At 55.7% G+C, this 21,285-nt stretch overlaps 1 protein-coding gene and 1 long non-coding RNA gene across 2 annotated transcripts in view; one reads left to right on the top strand and one right to left on the bottom strand.

The window, feature by feature from the left end:
- Nrxn2 (neurexin 2) overlaps positions 1 to 21,285 on the bottom strand; it is a 122,546-nt gene that overhangs the window by 21,677 nt on the left and 79,584 nt on the right. Inside the window, 2 exon segments of the mRNA XM_004656616.2 lie at positions 3,117 to 3,288; positions 9,696 to 9,877. Of these exon segments, the coding sequence (XP_004656673.1) occupies positions 3,117 to 3,288; positions 9,696 to 9,877 (354 nt within the window).
- LOC123462695 lies at positions 16,279 to 20,661 on the top strand. The gene is made up of 3 exons (XR_006638467.1): positions 16,279 to 16,320; positions 18,726 to 18,871; positions 20,374 to 20,661. It is a non-coding gene; the product is annotated as an uncharacterized LOC123462695 (long non-coding RNA).

The following is a 21,285-nucleotide window of genomic DNA, read 5'->3' as shown; positions in this document are numbered from 1 at the left end:
GAGGGAGGGAGGGAGGCAGGAACAGAAATGCTGGGTCCCTCTTCTCCCAGGGGTCCCCCTCCCTAGGCTCCATCCAGAGCCAGCCCCACCCTGGGGGCAGGAGTAACCCACAGAAGAAGAAAAAGAAGAAAAGGAAAGGGAGTATAAAGAAAACGCAGCTGGAAGGTCAAAGGTTAGCGGTTAAACAGGTTTATCTAGTCAAACTGTTAAGGTTGAGGCCCACTTCCTTCACCATCCCAGAGTGGGGTGGCAGGCTGGGGGTGGGGCAATTTAGCAGTTTTAAGTTAGGGGGGCCCAACTGGTTACTTCATTTAGAGGGCGGTTTAGAAGTGGAAGGGATGGGTTAAGCGGGGTTTATGCGGCATTTAAGGGGGTCACCCGGCTCACGCATTTAACAGTGAGATTTAAACCACCTCTTGAAGACATTGCAACTCAACTCCCAGCATCTGCCCACCAGCCACCAGTTCCATCTGCACCCCTGCACCTGGACCCACCACGCCCCTCCACCTTAATCTCAGCTCCCTCGGGCTTGACCTCATTGCTCTCTCTGTAAACTGCTTCAGACTGCTCACTCTGGACCTGGCTGCCTACCGATTCAAGACACTCATGTGTAAGTTGAAAATGAGTCCCTCAGGGCTGGAGAGATGGCTTGGCAGTTAAAACGCTTGCCTGCAAAGGCTAAGGACCCAGGTTCGATTCCCTAGACGTACAAGGTGACACATGCGTCTGGAGTTTGTGTGCAGTGGCTAGAGGCCCTGGGACGCCCATTCTTTCCCTCTACCTGCCTCTCTTTCTTTCAAATGAATAAATAAGTTTTACATCTTTTAAAAAAGAAATTGGGCCATTCAATTATGTGTACAAGTGTTCTGACATCTATCTGCCTCACTGGGAGGAGGCTAAGCATACGGGAATTCTGACAAAAGCCTTATTTATGGATTATCTCCACTAGGCCAGGCTATTCTGACACTTCCTCTGAGTTTTTTTTTTTTTTTTTTTTTTTCCTCTGAGTTTTGCATGGAGTTCTCACAATGTTGCTGTGAATCAGGCACCACCCTCATAGTTCAGAGGTGGAAGCTGAATTTCAGAGAGGCTAAATGACTTGTCCCAGGTCATGCCATCTATAGTAGGAGATCCCAGGTTCCACTGTGCCAGAATCCACAGGCTCTGCCTCTGTGCTTCTAAGAGTCACAGGTGGGCTGGCGTGCGCTCTCTCTCTCTCTCTCTCTCTCTCTCTCTCTTTCTCTCTCTCTGTCTCTGTCTATCTGTCTATCTCTCTGCCTTAGCACACTGCTGATGTGGCCTACGTGGTGCTGCTCAGGATCTGCCCTCAGGGCACACACAGCAACCAGGCCTTCAGGTTACCCAGATTTTCAGGCAAGAGGCACCAAAGCAGCGTTTCACCACATCCAGCCAGGGGTCCTGGCAGTGGAGACCTGGCATAACCTATGTAAGCTGGCCTCTGGCCTGCTGAGCTACAAAGAGTGAAGCTCCCAGCCTGGTCCAGCACAGGCTGATGTTCTCATGGCTACAAAGACTTGCCCTGGTGTGTGTGTACATCTGAGAAGGAAGGCTGACGCTTCAGGCCACTCATGCCCCCACAGCCCTGGCTGTCAGGTCTGCCTGTGGCTGGGGTATGGGAGACACAGCCAGACTCTGTATTGGAAGGCTGGTGTGTCTGACTCCACACACGTCTGGGCTTTGGGGCTGACTAGCATGCCTCTCTCTGCAGAGCTGTTTTGTCCTATGTCCATCTGACTTTATGAGCATCTATGGCCATCTGTACATCAGGTTTTCCTCTGGGTGTGTGTGTGCACGCACGTGTACACCAACCTCTGTTTATTAGGGGACTATGTGGGCCTCTTATCTCAGGGGCTGCCCGGAACTGTTTTGGTACAAGCAGCATCAACGGGAGCCAGGAGGTCATGGGTGAGCCCTGAGGGCTTGCGTGCCCCTCTCACACAGCATGAGGCAGCCCCTGCCTGTACCCAGTTATGGCTCGCGCCAGGAGCAATGGAGGTCACAGGCAAGTCGCTCAGCTCCTCAAATGTGCCCTGTGTGTGACAGGCAGTGTCACCCAGCCTGCACCTCAGCCTCTACATGGCTGCAGTGATTCAGCCTCCCTCCCTCTCCATCTCCCTTGCTGGGCTCTGACCGCCTCTCCTGTTCCTGGCTGGGTCTGCGCCGCCGGCGTCTCCACATCTCTCTGCATCAATCCTGGAGCTGCCTGCGTCTCCACAGATGTCCCGGTGACTATTTCCAGACCTCCCCATCACTCCTCCTCTGGTTTCCTCTCATCCTGAGCTGCCCCCTTAGCTTCCTTCCCCTCGCCCTCATGTCTTCACCCCTCCAGCCCTGGTGTTCCTCCGACCTCAGCTTGTCCCTGACCCTCACAGCTGCCACCCTGGTGAACTAGGGCTCCCATGTCCTGCTCACCTGTGTGTCTCCAGCCCGAGCTCAAGCCCTGACACCTTGCAGTATGACCATGAAGGCTACAGACTGCACCTGACTCTCCTTTTCATTCTTGCCTTTTGTCCCTCCCTCACTTTCACGGTGTCCCTTAGTCCCTGAGACACTAGGGACCCTTTCTCTGGGCCTCCAAGGCTAGTTCTGCTGTATCTGCAGATATATACAGACATACAGGTCCTTGACTTGCTCTTTTTTAAGACCTTGGTTCCTTCCCTGGTTCTGTTTTTGGAAACAGCCTGCCTCCTGCCAAGATGCGTTTTATTTTACTTCTGAGTCTTCTCTCCTAGGCTTCTGCATATGTCCCACCATTTCCACCTGTCTTTCCTTTCTGAATTCATCCTCTCCTCAATGGCATCAGACTCTCCCCCAGCTCTACCCTCCATCTTCTTCTCCTCTCCCACTCCCAAATTGAACCCTGGCCCTCCGCTACCAGAAGACATCCTTCCAACTTCTGGGTCTGACCCCCTCAAATCCTTACTGACTTTTTTCTTAGCCAGTTCCATTCCTAAGCCTTGTCTTTTCCGTAGCCACGCCCCTCCCCGTAGCTGAAGTCTGCACTTGGCTGCACCCCACAGCAGGCCGCACTCTGGAGGCCTTTTTCACCCAGCCTGGCCCCAGGTCGCATTCCTCTATGGGCCTGTGCCGCCTACCTGCTGGGTACCGCTCGTTGACCGGCCAGCTGTCCACCTGTAGGGTGGCATTGCCACCACTTCGAGTAAAGCGTACCACATGGTATTTGCCGTCACTCACGATGGCGTTGGGCTCGTCGATGGTAATGTCGTCCGTGCCCACATTAAAAATCACCCCAACAGTGCCCTGGTCCTGGGGATAGGGAGGTAGAGATGAGTGACTAGGACGGAAAAAACTCTTCACTGTAAACCTCCACCTATGGGCATTATGCCTCGCTCAGTAGCATTCGCCCACTTTTGCAACATGCCTTTCTAGGTCTCAACCACCCAAGCAGGTGAGCAGGCTTATCCCTTGGCAAGTACCCACAAGGGGTGTCATGAGTCTCAAAAGTGAGAGAAAGCACCATGGGGTATAGAACCAGCATTCAGAGCCCCTTCCACTAATCACCCCTATCTGTTGCCTTGGGGTTCATCCAGAATATTCACAAATAATTAAGAGTATCTAAGCTATGCAAAGACCAGAGTCCACATGAGGATGGATGATGGAGTCCAACCTAGGGACCAACCTGGACCTCAAAAGGTGGAAGCCTTCCTAAGACACCACCACAGAGAAGTCCACAAGCTTAGAGGACAGCCTGAACCTGACCCCAGCCCCAGCTCCCAGTCTCCCCTCCCCCACATTGCAGCCCTCCCCCCACCCTGAGCCAGGGCAGCAGCCTGCCTATCCTGAAGCTTCTCAGGCCCAAGTTCTGCAGGTCAGATGGGGAGGGGCAGTGCAGAGCTCTGGATGTTTGGGGGGCTGGTGAGCATGGGAAGAGATGAGGGCTGTGGAGCCATCCTCGACTTACTGAGGAGACAGGAGCCTGAGGTGTTGGGGGAGGGTTAGGGCTGGAGGAAGAGATGGGACAGGCAGAGGAAAGATAAGAACTGAGGCCTGTAGAAAGAAAGCCAAAGAGCCTGCAACCTTGTGACCCAGACCCATGGGAGACCTTAGAGAGGTACCTGGGATGGAGGCTGGAAGTAGTTTGGTGTGGGGACAAGGGGAAGAGCTTTACTGAGACACCAAAACATGCGCTCCATGCACACATCCTGGTCAACCCCACGGGAGCCTTCTAAAGAGGCTCTTCGCACCTCATTTCATCCAGGAAGAAACTGAGAGGAGAACCAAAGACTTGAACCCCAACTGACCTGGCTCCAAAGCCAGTGCTCTTGTCCACTGCCCACTAGTCTGGGGAGACATTCAAATAGGAGAGGGGCCAAGACACACTGAGGCCACCCTGCCTTCAAGACTAGGGCATCTCACTAGCCAATGGAAAGCCTGCAGGGCCCTAAGCTGAGTCCCTGTTCCAGTCCCTTGTACTTCCCAGCGCCGTCATGAACCCAGCCCGAGGCAGCCCCACTCTCCTTCCATGGAGGACAGACACAAAGCTCCCTCGAGCGCTGTATGTCACTCTCAGGGACCCAACCCAACCAAGACACACACCGAAAGACTCTCAGTGCAGCCTGGGCAGGAGGAAACACCTGGCTGTGGCTGACATCTAAACAGAGCTGAAAAGCCTAGTGGCACTGTGGGTGGGGCAGGGATAGCTCAGATGGAGCCGGGGGCTGGGGCGTGACAGCACGAGTGTGCAACTGAGGCTCTCCTGGAAACCCGTGCCTACCCCTCCCCCACTGCAGTCACCCTTCTCCCCATTCTAGGCCCTGGACAAGCCATACACAGCCACAGAACACACACGCACTCAACAGACACCACCGTTTGCCCATGCAGTGTCCCTCCTCAGATGCAGTAAACCAGGGAAACTGAGGCCAGGTTTGACTAACAGAGAGTATTAGCAAGCCCTACCCATGCGCCACCCACAGACTAACAACATCCCCAGGGAGACGGGCTCATCATCTGCTCCCCACACACGGCAAGGGAACAGCCCAGCCTCCTCGTTACTATTGTTAGTAATAATACCACCAAGAATAGTACCAGCCCCTTGGATGTCTCTGAAGGTTTCAACCCTCCTGAGACTCTACTCGAGCAGTGACAATGGTCAAGGGCATGTGCAGGCTGGGAGCTGGGCCAGCAGAGGCCTGCCGAGGGGAGCTGGAAGGCAGGATACCTGGGTTTCCTAGGAGGCAGCCAACCTTGGAGCTGTGCACTCCGGGGGAGAGGCAGCTCCCCAGAGCAGCTCCCGATGTGAAGTCAGTTGTCACTTCTGTTAAAGTCATTAATTCCTAATTCCCCAATTACCTCATTAGGCGGCGGTGGGGAGAACGCGGCCGCTCCTACAGCAAATAATTATGGGAGTCAAAATTAATTTGGCAAAGTGGAGCGACGCTTTATTAGAAACGTCAAATTGCTTTTCTCTTATTTTGCTGCCGCCTCCCCACTCTCTGAGAGCTGCTAATGACGTGTGGTGGGAGCTGATGTGTCACTAGGGGAAGAGGGAGATTGGGGGGCTGCCCCAAGGGGCTGTCGCCCATCTGGTACCCAAGTACTCCTCAGAGCTGTCCTCTCTCAGGGCTCCTGCCCTGGTGCCAGGACTCTCTCTCCTCCCTGCCCTCTGTGGCACCCGGGCCTTGCTTCTCCACAGTCCTGCACCAGAGACTTGTGGGAAGGAAAAGATGTGTACTCCCAGCACGGACCCTTGCCCTTCCTGCTCAGCCCTGGGAGGGGTCACCATCCTCTAAACCTACAGGCCAGAGACAGCATGCACAGTGTGACCAGGACACTGAGTTGCTCCACAGTCATCAGCAGTGCCATGAGCATGTTACACTTATGATCTCATTTAAGCCACCTGCCTCCTGACTGGGGAAACCGAGGCTGAAAGAGCAGCAATGACTTGCACAGAGACAGAGCAAAGAAGGGGAAGTCTGGCATGCAAACCCAGACCATATTCTCCAAAGCTATGATGACCTCACAGAGAAACAGCTCACAGAACAGGGCACAAAGAAACAAGGGCCCTACCCTGCCACCGGAACAGGTACCTCACACCACAGCAAGCCTTCCTCCTTAAGGAAACATAAACTCAAAGCAACGTACTCAACCAGAGAGCCCAGACCTGTGTCCCCGACTCATAGCCATCTCTCTCGCCACACACCCATCACGCGCCCAGTACCACACTGCCCTCCACAGTGCACAGCCTCTCTTAACAGGCCTCCACGCAGACAGCCTCAACTTGCTCACACACACAGAACTTCCAGGCCTCTCCCTCAGGCCTGGCTCCTGTCTCACTCTGTGACCTTTCCCTACTGGGAATCCTGCTTGTCAGGTCAGCCATGCTCTGCCCACAGGATTCCTGCCCCCGGCCCTCCTTTCTTTTCACTCTGTTAGAGCAGGGGATCTAGAGAGCTGTTGTGAGGCTGGGGAGATGGCTCAGCGGTTAAAGACACTTGCTTGCAAAACCTGACAGTCCAGGTTCAACTTCCCAGTACCCATGTAAAGCCAAATGCACAGGGTGACACATGCATCTGGAATTCATTTGCAATGGCAAGAAGTTCTGGTGCACCCATGTGCTCGCTCACTCAATCTCTCTCTTTTCTCTCCTCTCCCTCTCTTGTCATAAATAAAACAGTTTTGTTTTTTTTTTTTTTAAAAAAAAGGAGCTATTAGCTGGGCGTGATGGTGCACACCTTTAATCATAGAACTCAGGAAGCAGAGGTAGGAGGACTGCCGTGAGTTCAAGGCCACTCTGAGACTACATAGTAAATTTCAAGCCAGCCTGGGCTAGAGTGAGACCCCACCTCGAAAAAAACCAAAAGGCAAAAACCAAAAGAAAAAAAGAGCTATTATGTGAGAGGGGCCAGGATAGGAGGGTCACATCCCAAACAGATCTTCTTTCCTGGCTTTCCCCCTTCCCCTCCCAACTCTTTCCTCCTCAAATCCCAGGGCCCCTAACCCGGACCTTTCTGACACATTAGTCTGGCCGGCCTGTTCCACCCTCTCAGCTCAGGAGCCTGGGCAAGGCCAGCAAGTTGAGACGCAGGCACGAAAATAGGGCAGGAAGGAGAATACACATGAGAAAACAGGCTAGGGTCAGAGGTCCAGGACTTGAGTCTGTGGGGAAGGAGTAGGGGAGGGGCTAAGCCCAGACATGAACCAGAGCAAGGCCAGAGGTCTCCTGGAAGGGTGTGTCACAAAGACCATGGGGAAGGGTGTGGGGCAAAGCCAGAGGTCACAGGGAAGAGTGTGTATCAAGGTCAGAGGTCACAGAGAAGGGTGTGGGTCAGGGTCAAAGGTCACAGAGAAGGGTGTGAGGCAGGGACAGGAATCACAAGGAAGATTGTGGGCTGGGATAGAAGTCATAGGATAGGGTATGAGACAGAGTCAAAGGTCATAGAAAAGGGGATAGGGACTAAAGTCATAAGGAAGGGTGTGAGACAGGGTCAGAGGTCACAGGGAATGGGACAGGGACTGAAGTCATAGGGAAGGGTGTGAGGCAAGGTCAAAGGTCACAGGAAAAGGGACAGGAACTGAAGTCATAGGGAAGGGTGTGAGACAGGTTCAGAGGTCACAGGAAAAGGGACAGGAACTGAAGTCATAGGGAAGGGTGTGAGACAGGTTCAGAGGTCACAGGAAAAGGGACAGGGACTGAAGTCATAGGGAAGGGCATGAGGCAGGATCAGAGATCACAGGAAAAGGGACAGGGACTGAAGTCATAGGGAAGGGCATGAGGCAGGGTCAGAGACCACAGGAAAAGGGACAGGGTCTGAAGTCATAGGGAAGGGTGTGAGACAGGTTCAGAGGTCACAGGAAAAGGGACAGGGACTGAGGTCATAGGGAAGGGCATGAGGCAGGGTCAGAGATCACAGGAAAAGGGACAGGGACTGAAGTCATAGGGAAGGGCATGAGGCAGGGTCAGAGACCACAGGAAAAGGAACAGGTACTGAAGTCATAGGGAAGGGCATGAGATAGGGTCAGAGATCACAGGAAAAGGGACAGGGACTGAAGTCATAGGGAAGGGTGTGAGGCAGGGTCAGAGATCACAGGGAAAGGGACAGGGACTGAAGTCATAGGGAAGGGCATGAGGCAGGGTCAGAGACCACAGGAAAAGGAACAGGGACTGAAGTCATAGGGAAGGGTGTGAGACAGGGTCAGAGGTCACAGGAAAAGGGACAGGGACTGAAATCATAGGGTATGGTGTAAGACAGGGTCAGAGGTCACAGGAAAAGAGACAGGGACTGAAGTCATAAGGAAGGGTGTGAGACAGGGTCAGAGGTCACAGGAAAAGGGACAGGGACTGAGGTCATAAGGAAGGGTGTGAGACAGGGTCAGAGGTCACAGGAAAAGGGACAGGGACTGAAGTCATAGGGAAGGGCATGAGGCAGGGTCAGAGACCACAGGAAAAGGAACAGGTACTGAAGTCATAGGGAAGGGCATGAGGCAGGGTCAGAGATCACAGGAAAAGGGACAGGGACTGAAGTCATAGGGAAGGGTGTGAGGCAGGGTCAGAGATCACAGGAAAAGGAACAGGGACTGAAGTCATAGGGAAGGGTGTGAGACAGGGTCAGAGGTCACAGGGAAAGGGACAGGGACTGAAGTCATAGGGAAGGGCATGAGGCAGGGTCAGAGGTCACAGGAAAAGAGACAGGGACTGAAGTCATAAGGAAGGGTGTGAGACAGGGTCAGAGGTCACAGGAAAAGGGACAGGGACTGAGGTCATAAGGAAGGGTGTGAGACAGGGTCAGAGGTCACAGGAAAAGGGACAGGGACTGAAGTCATAGGGAAGGGTGTGAGACAGGGTCAGAAGTCACAGGGAAAGGGACAGGGACTGAAGTCATAGGGAAGGATATGAGGCAGGGTCAGAGGTCCAGAGATCACAGGAAAAGGGACAGGAACTGAGGTCATAAGGAAGGGTGTGAGACAGGGTCAGAGGTCACAGGAAGAGGGACAGGGACTGAAGTCATAAGGAAGGGTTTGAGGCAGGGACAGAGGTAGGACAAGGGGCCAGGAAATAAAAGAGGTTTGTTACATACAGACTAGATGTGATTGGCAGGAGGCCCAGAAAGAGGCCCTGGGGAGGTAACAGAAGTCAAGGAACAGAGGGATACAGAGAGGGGCTGGGTCACTGAGGCAGGCCCACAGCAAAAGGCAGAGTGGGATGTGGGGCTAGGCTAAGAGATCATTAAGAAAGGAACTTGTCCAGAGTCAGTAGGAAAAGCCTGGCAGGAAGCTGCTGGAAGGGCAAAGGGCACGGAAACAGTTCAAGGGCAGGGCAGAGGCAGGGGCAGAATTTGAAGGCAGGACAAAGCTGTAAGAATGGTTGCTGTGAGGCAAGAGAGTGTGAATGAGGGGCAGGAACAGGTCCAGGACACAGTGACCTGCCTCGGAATGAGCAGGCAGCAGAACAGAGACACCACAAAGGTGTGGCATTGCTGAGACGGCAGCGGATAGTCTGGGAAGGTAGGGGACTGGTGGTCTGCAGATCAGATGGGTGGTTGCTGAGGGACCACCAGGGGGACTGGGTCTCAGGAGCAGAGCTCTTTGAGGGAAGGAACAAGGGATCAAGGATCTGAAAGCTCCTCTCCTCGTGAGGGACAGGTGTGAAGTGACATCCCACCGCAAGGAGGCCTGGGCAGGTTTGGAGTAGGAAGGGCTGGGGCCTGGGTCCTTACAATGTGCAGCTGCAGGTAATCCCCGAGGCCGGAGGCGCTGTCGACTCGCACCAGCACAGCGCTTCGCTGGTGGGTGCTGAAGCCCACGGCCAGACGGTCCATCCTTGTGCTGGGCCGGTCATTGGGGGGCCACGTGTAGGTGATGAGTGCTCCCCCTTTCCCAAAGATGTATGTGGTCCCGGCTGCAGAGAAAAGAAACAGGAGAGGGAGAAATGGTGTCAGTGCGGGGAGCTCAGCAGGTCTTGGGGGTTGGTTGGGTTAAGATGTCCCCAGCAGCCACCAGCCCTGCAACCATAGAGAAGAGTGGGCAGCAGGGTGGGACCCAGACAGATGTAGCTGCCTCATCAAAAACCCTAACTTTAACTACAGCAAAAGAGAAGAAATAGAGGGAGTGACACAGAACGTGCCCAGAGAGAGACCAAGACAGCAGGAGCATCCTGGGTAGGAAGTACCCAGGGTCTTGCTTCTGACCACCTCATCTTCTTCCAAGGCTGACAGAGGTGACAGATTCAAGGTATGCACTTCTCTGGGGCCAGAGCTGAGCAATAACAAGGCAAGAAGGAACCCGCGGGGGATGGCGGGAAGACGAGCCTGGCTGTGGGCAGCTCTGACTCATGGCCCATCTCTGGCGCCCCGCCAACGCCTGCCCTCCCAGTCCCCTCCCAACCCCCTGGGAAGCCTTCTGGCCTGTCCAGGACTCCCTGCTTCCACCCTCAGGCAAGGGTGCCACAGTGCCAAAGCAAGAAGTCCTGGAGCCCTGCCCAGAAAGGAGAAGACAGACAGACATGGGGAGGGGTTGACAGCCAGAGGAGGAACGAGGCAGAGAGACAGATGGACAGAGAAGGACGGAGAGATATGTAGGTGAGGAAGAAGGAGAGTGGGAGCCTGAGATGCAAGCTCCCTCTCTCAGCCCTCCCCCACCCACCCTCTCTCCCCTTCTCCCTCTCCTCTTCACCATCCGGCTGCCGGGGGCGGGTGTGAGGTCCCTAACGATCTCAGCCCCAAAATAAACCCCATTAGTCGCCATGTTCTCTCCTGCGGCTGACTGAGCTCCCTGGGGGGGTTGGGGGGCACTGGTCACCCAGTTTCCGGGAAAGGAACCTTATGGGGGGAGGGCTGGAGGACTAGTACTCTGGGACCTGCAGACAGGGAACCACCTTGCATTCCTTAGGACATTAATGGAGCAGATGAGATTCATAAAATGCTTAACTAAATAATTAGCGACTACTAACAAGCCCTCTCAAGGCACTTCTTGAGGGGAGAGGGGTTCAAGGGAAGGCTTAGCCACAGAGAGTTACAAATGGGGCCTCAAGGCAAAAGCTTGGAACAGGCTGGAAGAAATGTACAACATAGAGGGTGAAGAAGTGTGTTCCAGCAGGAGGGGGGGGGTCTTTCACATCAGGTGGTCTTGTAATTGGGGGCCATCAGATGGAAAGGAACTCTATCCTAAGGATCTCTGAGCTCCTGAACCTCTTCCCCGTAGGAAAGGAGACTCCTGAGTGCCTTGGAAGGATGCACTCACCAAGGGTGGGAGGCTGAGACAGGGAGGGAGGGCTGCTGTGTGGATGTGGAGCAGGTGATGAGACCTCCCCCCACCTCAGGGAATGAGAGATGGGGCAGAAGCAACTATGAGTGCCCCTGCCGGTCCCCAGAGCACCTGCCACAGCGACCTCCAGTCAAAGAGGGCCAGCCTGAGGGTGGGGCAGGGCAGACAGGAGAGAACCACTTCGCTATTCAACCACTAACATCTAGCCCCCGAGGTAGCATAGCGACCCTGCGCAACGAGGCAGTTTCTTTCAATCTCTGGAGGTACAGTAGTGAAGGCTGAACCCTCAAGATGGGCCCCAAGTTGAGGGTGGCGAGCAGGCGGGGCTGGGGGGGTGGGGAGGGTGGGAGAGGTGGGGGGGCAGGGTGCACAGTAAGCCCCACCCCTACCCAGTACGGTTACCTGCCTGGAAAGGGCAGGGCCTGGAGGCCGGAGCTAAGTGACTATGTCTCAGCCTGTACCGTCTCTCCACTCCCAATACTGCAGCACTCCGGAAAAAATCGGCTGTTTCCATGGCAACCATAATACCCAGGGCCCTCCCTCCCTCCCTGCTCCACTCCCAAGCTGCAGGTCGAATTTGGGAGGTGGGGAGGTCCAGGAGGAGCTGGGAGGCTGACCTTCCTCCGCACACACTCCACCTCTCAGAGGCCCAGCCTCCCCACCCCTGGGCTCCCGGGTCTCCCAGTGAGAGAAGGGCTTTATTAGGCTTCTTGGTCCTCTCACAGCAAGGAAGGAGACCCCATTCCTCCCCAAGCCTGCAAGGTGTAAGGAAAAGGAGGCCCTTCCTCCACGTTTCCCACTGGATCCCACACAGCTCATCACCATGGACAGAGCTCTGTCTGCGCCCAGCGCACGACGGGAGAAGTGGGCAGGCCTGATGCCAAGCTGGGTTCTGAGGCGGTAGGGCTCAGAGCTGCGTGCCCACAGCGCCAAGTCCCAGGCCCTAGGAGCGGACACGTTCCCGGTGACGCACATCTAGACCCCACACCCACGCTGCACACAAAGCCCGGGCCCGCAGACCCGGCGCCAGGAGACGACTCAGCCGGGAAACGTGGCTGGAAACGCACAAAGGCAGGTTCTCGGGTGGCCAAGGGCAGGGACCAACGAGATGCAGGATGGGCACACGCGCATGGCAGCTTCCACGGCCCACCGCGGACGCGATGCCCACTGCCCTCCGCAGCCTGCCTCCCCAACTCCCCAGCCCAGGCCTCCCCCAGGATTTATTACCCGGCGGTTCTCACTGCAGCCAGCTTACAGCGCTGGGCGGGCCTGTGAGAGCCTAAGGGCGTTTATTACACTGTAGGGGACTGGGGTGGAGAGACACTTCTTGGGCCGAAGAGGTGAAGGATGAACGGTTTATTGGACTGGGGCGGTAGTAATTACCCTGGGGAGACATTTCTCTCCCCGGCACTCCGGCTCCTGCCGCCTGCGGGCTCGGAGGACCGGGCTAGGGAGGAGGCGGAGCCTCCATCAGGTCCCGCCCAGGCCACGGCGTTTGGGAGCCGCCTCCCGCTCTCACCGAGACCAGCTCGTCCTCCGCCCATCCCCCACCACTCCCCCAGGAAAGCATGACGGACGCCCAGGGACCTAAATCAAAGTCCCCAATATTGTCCAAGGGTGGGGCAGACCAGGTGCCCATATCTCCTTAGGAAATGGCTACACAACTGAATTGTGCCTAGTCAGGAAGTCCTATACCTCCCAAGTCCAAGGCAAGAGAGTTTCTGGCCAAACACAAGATGCCACAGGCCTAAGGTTTGCACCTTCTGCCCAAACTCAACATAGTATCCTCAATGCTTTCTAGACCAGAATTGTCCTCTGATCCAGTAAGAACTCTTAAAATCTCCATATAGTCCCTCACACACCTGCATTCTAGAAGAAACCAACCAACCATCAATAACGATAAGTTCACCCAGATTCACAACAGCCACCGCATGTAGCAAATGCCCATGCAGCAGTGCCCCGGGGGCTAAAGTGACATGTGCGGATACTCTGTCTGCCTGTGGCCTGCCATCAGAAGCCATGACAAAATCCATCTGGAAGATCTAAAATGGAGAGAGGCTAAAGGTCCTGCACAACACAGAAAAGCCTGAGTCTTAGGTGCTTACTGCCAACACCGGAGCCTCCCCTGAGGACCTCCACTACCAGGGCAGTGGTGTCTCTCCACAGGCCCAGGCCTCTGAGCTCCTGATCTAGAAACCCAGAACGTAACCCCTCAACTCTGAACTGCATTCTTGGCCATCAACCAGCCACTCTAGCAAGACCAAGTTAGCGTACCCATCGCCAGGATCAAAATGCATGGCAGCTCCCTTTATCAGCTGGAATGATATAACTAGAAGCCTGGAAGCTAATGACTCAGAGCTGAGCTGGCCGGGGATGGAGCCCTCCTTTCCTGGCTTTTGACGGTACCAGGAATGAACAGTGTGGACCGAGAGCTCCTCAAGGACACTGAGACAACAGCTGGAGGGTCACCGACCAAGAGGGTGTCACTACCGCCGCGCATTGTTGAGTTCCAGACGCGCTGGCCCTCCCGGGTCTCCTCATCGTGGCATCAGGTACAGGAGTGTCAACAGTGGTTGGCAGGTGGGTAAAGGTATTATGTAACAGGAAGGGCTAGGGGATGGGTGAGAGGAAGAGGAGAAACAGCGAGGAGGAGGGAAGAAAAGCAAATAGAAACTCGGAGGGACTCCAAGAAGGGAAGTAGAGAAGCAGCTATGGAGAGAAGAGCTACCCTCCCGCTGGGGAGAGAGCCTTGGGGCAGGAGAAGGGCTAGCACGACCCCCTCCAGTCCAGCAAGGACTCCCTAGGGAAGCCTAGGTGGTGTGGCCATGGCAGCTGGCTGCCTCCCTTCTCTTCTATCTTGCCCTGGCTCCTTTCCTCCTTTCCTCCTTGTGGCTGCCTCATCCTTCACAGGCTTCCCCACCCCACGTCTATCCACTTTCACCAGTGTCCCACGGGTGACCTGTGACCCTGGGTAGTCACTGGCCCTCTTGGCTGATGCCAACATTCCATACCCCAGTCCAAGCAAGCTGTGTGTGTGTGTGTGTCCCTGCAGCATCAGAAACTATGACAAGAACCTTCTGGGAGATCTAGAACTACAAGGGGATGAAACAACCTGTACAATCCAGGAAAGCCTGGATCCACACTCCCTCTGCCTAGCTCCTGCACCTTAACTGAACCTGGGACCCTCCTCCCAATCTGGCCATCATCCCAGGGCCAGCACCTTTTTTCCCCCTTTTGTCTTCCCACTTCCATGCCTCTTCCCCCTGGAAACCTCCCTCCAACATACCTGGCCCCTGTTCTTAGCTCATCCTTCATGCCTTGGCCTCATTGTCTAGGAAGACCGTGGCCTTTCAGGGAGCCACACTAGACTTCAGGGAAGCCAGAGAGGCCAATGAAGAGGACAGGAAGTGAAGAGGGCTAGAGAGACCCCGGGAAGGGTGAGGAGATTCAGACCAGGAGCAAAGCGTGGGGTAGGGAAATGGAAGAAGTGAAGCGAAATGTGGCAAGTGGCAAGTCCTGCATGGGGGAGGGACGCTGTGATGGATATCAGATGAAGGAAACTATGCTGAGGAAGAGACAGGGAAGGAATGAGGGTGAAAGTCTGAAGGGACCACTCCTGGTGAACTGGATCAAAGAAAAGTAGTGGCATGAAAAAAAAAAAGGTAAAATCAAAGCCAGCAACAAGGGAAGAACTGGCATGGGGCAGAAAGACGGGAGAGGACATGGAGCAGAGATCAGGGAGTAAGGATGGGCAGGTGCCAAAAAAAAAAAAACCACACTTGTGGGAAAGCAGGTGAGGGCAGAAATGGAAGACCAGTAAGCGCGTGGATGGGACACGAGAGAGATGCGGGCCTAGGAGGTGATGGAGGAGCAAACCCGGAGCTTGAAAAGGAGGGGAAATAAGAGAAATGAGAGGTGAAGAAAGATGGGAAGGGGTGGAAGTACAAAAGCGGGAGGTACAGAGCGAAAACCAAGGAAGGCACAGTGGTGAGAGGTGACAGGCGTCAACAGCAAAGGTGATGGAGGCATGGAGGCCAGGATGTTCAGACGGCAGGTGATGGGGACACTAGTGAAAGGTGAGATTGGAAGGCACAGGGGCGGGTGTGATGGGGTCTAGAAATAGGAGGCGATGGAGGGTTGGGAAGGGAACCCAAGGTGAAAGATGAGATATAGACGTAGGAGGAAATGGGAGTACAGAGATGGGAAGTGATGAAGGGTACAACGTGAGAACGGGAGAGGGACAGAGATAGAGGTGATGATGGAGGTACCTTACGGAAAAGCAACGGACAAGGATGGACGCTGAGGTGGAAAGCAGAGAAAGAAAATGAGAAACACATTAAGATGGGAGATAGAATCTCTGGGATGGGAGGAGGTGACTGAAGTTATGAGGTGAAGGTGACCAAAGTTCCAAGATGGAATGTGAAGGAGTGAATGAGATGGGAAGGGATGGAAGTTGACATGAAATGAAATAGAATATGAACAGGGGCGGGATGGCAGGAAACGGGACATACAAGGCATGGATGTTCTGAGGGTACAGTGATGGGCACAGAGGACACAGAGAGAAGTGACAGGTACAGAGTGGGGAGGAGATGGCTTCCCTAGAGTCCTAGTGGATCTCAAATATGAAGTGATAAAGGGCCTGGGATGGGGGGGGGAGAGGGAGAGAGGAGAGAGCACAGAAACAGGAAAGGGAGAGAAGTCAGAAATGGAAAATAATGGGTTCTGTCTCAGAAGGAAGGGGTAGGACTGGGAAATGGAAGGTTAAGAGAGAGTAGGATGACAGTGGAAACGAATGGACAGTGACAGAATACTCACACACAGGAGGTGACAGGGAACCTGGGAATGCGGAGGGGCTAGGGCTAAAGGTAAACCGCTGAGGGGCGGAGGTAGAAGCAGAGATGAGCAGGTGTGAGGAGGGCGGGTACCAAAGGTGAGGGATACAAGCAGGGGTGAATGATGGGCCACAGTCGACTGAGTGGGTTGTTGGAGGGTAAGGAATTGGAAAGGGGAAGGCTGCCGGATATACAGAGGTGAAGACAGGAAGAAGTGAATGGGGCAGGAATAACAGATGGGACCGAGGTGAGAGGAAGGGAGGTGACAGATCAACAATAAAAAATGGTGAGGGTGAGGCAGAGGTGGAGGTAAGACAGAGAGATGATATGGGGCAGAGATGGAGGTGATGAGGAAGGAAAAAAAATGCAGGGAAGGCGCACAGGAAGGATGAAAGGACAGAGAGGCGGCAGCGAAGCTACGGAGAGAGGGCGATGGTAACAAAGCAGACACGGGAATAAGGAGGGTAACGGTGAGGCAAGGAAACAGTGATGGAGACAGAAATGAGGATGAGGAGGGAACGGAGGGATGGAGGTGAGGGTGGGGCTGGCATGATGGAAGCCGGAGATGGGAGGTGAAGGGGCTTCGCTACGAAGCTGAAGGGGCCGGCAGAATACGCTCCTACAGTTGGGGGGTGCGGGGGCCCCCGGGGGCCTGTGCGACGATGCACCCGGGGGGGGGCCCCGGGGGCCAGTCATCCGGCATCGCGGCGCCACTTACCGTGCCCGCCGCGGGTGAGGAAGGGCATGCGGTTGATGGCGATGGGCACGGTGCCGTGCTTGCTGTGGAAGTGGTGGACGTGGTGGGTGGTGCTGAGGCTGGATGAGACCCGGGCCCCCTCGGCCGCCCCCAGCACCATCAGTAGCAGCAGCAGTAGCAACGGCGGCGGCGGCGGCGGCGGCGGCAGGGGCCCGGCCAGGGCGGGGGGGCGGCGCGGGCACCCCCCCGGCCCGTTTCCCCCGGGGGGCATTTCGGCCCGGGGGCGGCCACTTCACAGCCCCATGGCCGGGGGCGGGGACGCGGGGCTACGTGGCCCCGCGATGCCCCCCTCCGGCTCGGAGCTCCGGGAGGGGGGTTGGTGGTGGCGGTGATGGAGGGGGTGAAGACAAGGAAAACCCGAGCCCGAGAGCCTCAGTCCGGAGCCAAGGAAATCAACTGGATCCCACCGGGGAATCCGTGGTCGGCGGAGCGGCAACGCCAAGGTCCAGGACGCCGGGGTCCATCGCGAGCAGCGGGGGAGGGGTCTCCCCGCGGGCCGGCGGGGTCGGCGCGGAGGGGCCGTCAGCAGCCCGCGGGAGGGGGCATGGTGCCGGGCGGAGAGGGGAGGCCGAGCGGGGGCCAGCCGGGGACGGGAAGGAGGGGGGGGGGATCCTGCGGAAAAACCCAGCGGGGCCGGGAGGTGGGGTGCGGGCTGGAGGAGAGGGACGGAGGCCCGGCTCCCCGGAAAGCGCGAGACCGCTGGAGACAACCGGCCGCTGCCGCCCGACGGAGGCCGGGGCGGGGGGGGGGGGGAGAGGAAAGGAGGGAGCGGCCGGGGAGGGGGGGGCGGGAGAAGGGGAAGGGAAGCAAATCCGGGTGAGGGGGGGATGGAGGGAGGGGAGAGGAGAGGAGGGGAGCAGGGCTGGGCAGAGGAAAGGCGCGAGCCTGCGAGATTCCGGCGGAGAGATGGAGGCAGCGGAGTGTTGCTGCAGAGGCTGAGAGGGCTGGAAGGGAGAGGGAGGGAGGGAGGGCGGATGGGAGGGGAGCTGGGGGGCGGGGGGCTGGGCGGAGGGACCCGAGCGGCTCCCGATCTGCGGGCGAACGCTGGGCAGCTCCGCGGCGCCCGCGCGGCGCTCGCCTCTCCTCGGCGCGCGCGCCGCCCCGCCCCCGCGCCCGGGAGCGCGCTTTCTGCCCGCACCCCCCACCAACACCACCACCCCGCTAGCTCAGGGAGAAGGGGCCCTGCTGAATAATTGAACGGGACTGAGGCTGGAGAGGCCGCTCTTTTCCTCCTTTCCTTCCCCCACCCCCACCCGCCCCGCAACCTGGACGAGCCCCAACTGTGCTTGCTGGTCCAGCGCGCAGAGATGTGGCCACTGCCCTCTCCAGCAACCCCCCCCCCAGAACACACGTGCACGCTGGGTCGTGGATGGGCTTGGGTATGGAAAACACCCACGCGTCCGCACAGGCACCAGTGTGCGGGCAGGCACACGCCTCAGACACATATATGCATCCATGTGCTCACAGAATCTGGCACACCAAATCACTCTCAGCTGACCGTGTGCACATGCTTGCAGAGGCATATATACACAAGCACACACATGTTTAATCACAGGCCAACACATACCCCTGAGGCTCACCCTCTAAAACGTCATCTGTACCCATAGGAACGATGTACCCTGAACCCCAAAGGCACTCATGAGTAAGAAAGACACACACACACACACACACACACACACACACACACGCTCCTGCCCACCTGCCTACAAAGGGTGCTCTCTTCTCTGCTTTCCTGGCACAAGGTCCTCCCTACACCTCCAGTCCTCCCACCTCCTTTTGCCCCTCCCCCAGACTCAGCCTCTACTTCCTGGAGACACTTGACCACAGAGTACCCCACTTAGGATAAAACTTCCCGAGCCATTTATGTCCAGCTGAGGGAACGATTTCTCTTCCAGGGTGCCACCTTACACTAGGATCTGCTTCCCAACTTTAAAGGCCTGTGGAAATCATTTCTTAAGACCCATGAGACCCTCATCTGGATGTCACCTGCGCGACCACATCAACCTGCTGGGACAGAGGACAGGTTGCAGTGTGGGAGAAGGTAGAGGGGAGTGGAGGAGGGAGAGACTTATGGAGAGGGGTCCCCAGTAAGGGAGCTGAAGAGAGAGTGTAGCCAAGTGAAGACAGGTGGATAGAAGGGGCAAAAGGAAGGCGCAAGTGAGTGAGACAGGAAGGCTAAAGGAAGAGGAAGAAAAGGACAAGAGAACTAGCTAGCTCCTGTGCATTGCTTCTGAATTCCATTTTGGTGCAAAATTGTCACAGTGAGCAGTGTGTGCTGTCCCAACTCCAGGGTGAGGCCAAGACCCAGGACAAGCCAGGTGTAGAGGCTCGCGTCTGTAACCCCAGCACTTGGGAGTCTGGAGCGGGAAGACTGCCACAAGTTCAAGGACAGCCAGAACTACATACTGAAATCCTGTCTCAAAAAAACAAAACAAGGGCTGGACAGATGGCTTAGCAGTTAAGGCATTTGCCTGGAAAGCCAAAAGATCCCAGTTCCACTCTCCAGGACCCACATAAGCCAGATGCACAAGGGGCGCATGTGTCTGGAGTTCTTTTGCAGTGGCTAGAGGCCCTGCTGTGCCCATTCTCTCCCTCTCCCTCCCCCCTCCCCACTCTCTCCTTTCCTTCCTCTCTCTCTCTTTTTTGCTCACAAATTCACAAATAAATAAATAAAATATTTTTTTAAAAAGGGGGCTGGAGAGATGGCTTAGTAGTTAAGGCACTTGCCTGCAAAGCACAAGGACCCAGGTTTTATTCCCCAGGACCCACATAAGCCAGATGCACAAGGTAGCGAGCGCATGTTTCTGGAGTTCCTGGCTGGATGCCCTGATGTGTGCTCGCCCGCCCTCCTTCCCTCCCACCCCCCTCTCTCCCTCCCTCCCTCTTTCTCAAATAAATAAAAATATTTTTAAAAGAATTTTAAAAAGATCTCAGAACAGCTCCCCCATTGCTTTGGAAATGCCTCCGGCCTAGCTAGATGCCAGGGCCAGGGGCACTCCCACCATCACGTCCTTCAAAAGTGAAGAAGAGGGTTCTCAGAGGCACTCGGGAGGCTTCCACGGGGCATGACCCCAGGAGGGAGGCCATGTCCATCTGCCCAGCTGCCCTCCCGTTCTTGAGGCCCTGACTTCAGAATACAGACTGACAGAACTCTGAGCGGGCGGAAAATGTATGGCCCCACAGGGAGGGAAGGAGGAGTCAGCAGCTGGTGAGAGGAGAGGAAGGGAAACCGCCTAGAGGCCAATCAATATCAGTGAGTGGGAACTGGAGAGAGGCGGAAGGAGTGGCGCTGGGCAGGGGGAGACGGAGGGTAAAAAGGAAGAGAGAGGAGGAGGTGTGCAAGACCAATAGAGACTGCCAAGATGGAGAAGCAGCCTTGTGGAGGGATTGACTCGCCTGGGAGGCAAGGGATAGCACTGGAGCCAGCGTGAGTTAGGGTGAGGACTTGTGTCCCTCCTCTAACCCCTCCTCCTCTCTCACCCCATACTTCCTTTTCCGTTCCCTCCATTTACCTCTCTGGTCTTCTCTCTTCTGTCCTCCCAGAGCCGACTCCTGGGCCTTAGAGGAACACGGACCTCTGTCCCCACCCCCACCTCACCTCTAGTCCCCATGGCGCAGGTGGAGGAACACAGGGCAACAGGAATGTTGGGAAGGTTGGGTCTCTTCCTCTGAGTGCCCAACAAGAGAGCTCCATGCACCCTGAAAGACAGCTGGCCCTGCCACCTCACCCTGCCTTCTTCCTTTCTCTCTTAGCGTGCCACTATGTTGGGTCTGGCTTAACCTGGTGCACGCAGGGCTCCAAGAAGGCCAGACACAGAAGTAGCATTAAAAAACAGACCAGGAGAGACGGGCTTAACAGTTAACATGTTTGCCTTCAAAGCCGAAGGACCCAGGTTCAATTCCCCAGGACCCACGTTAGCCAGATGCACAAGGGGGTGCACGCATCTGAAGTTCATCTGCAGTGGCTAGAGGCCCTGGAGCACCCATTCTCTCTCTCTCTCTCTCTCTCTCTCTCTGTCAAATAAATAAATAAAAATTTAAATTAAGTTTAAAAAAAGCACAGAGCAGGACTGCAGAGATGGCTTAGCAGTTAAGGCGCTTGCCTGCAAAGCCAAAGGACCCAGGTTTGACTCCCCAGGACCCACGTAAGCCAGATGCACAAGGGAGCACATGCATCTGCAGTGGCTAGAAGCCCTGGCATGCCCATTCTCTCTCTTTCTCTCTCTCCCTGCTTATTTCTATATAGCTCTCTCAAATAAATAAATAAAAATAAAATATTTGAAAATAACAGACCAATGAGCTGGAAAGATGACTCAGCTGTTAAAGTGCTTGCCTATAAAACCTAAAGACCAAGGTTCAATTCCCCAACACCCACTGAAAGCTAGATGAACAAGTGGTACATGCATCTGGAGTTCATTTACAGAGGCTGGAAGCCCTGGTGCACCCATTCTGTGT

This window comes from Jaculus jaculus, chromosome 1 (genome assembly GCF_020740685.1).
Source record: "Jaculus jaculus isolate mJacJac1 chromosome 1, mJacJac1.mat.Y.cur, whole genome shotgun sequence".
Lineage (NCBI taxonomy): Eukaryota > Metazoa > Chordata > Mammalia > Rodentia > Dipodidae > Jaculus > Jaculus jaculus.
The sequence above is the reverse complement of the archived record's forward strand: the minus strand, read 5'-3'. Positions and strand labels throughout refer to the sequence as shown.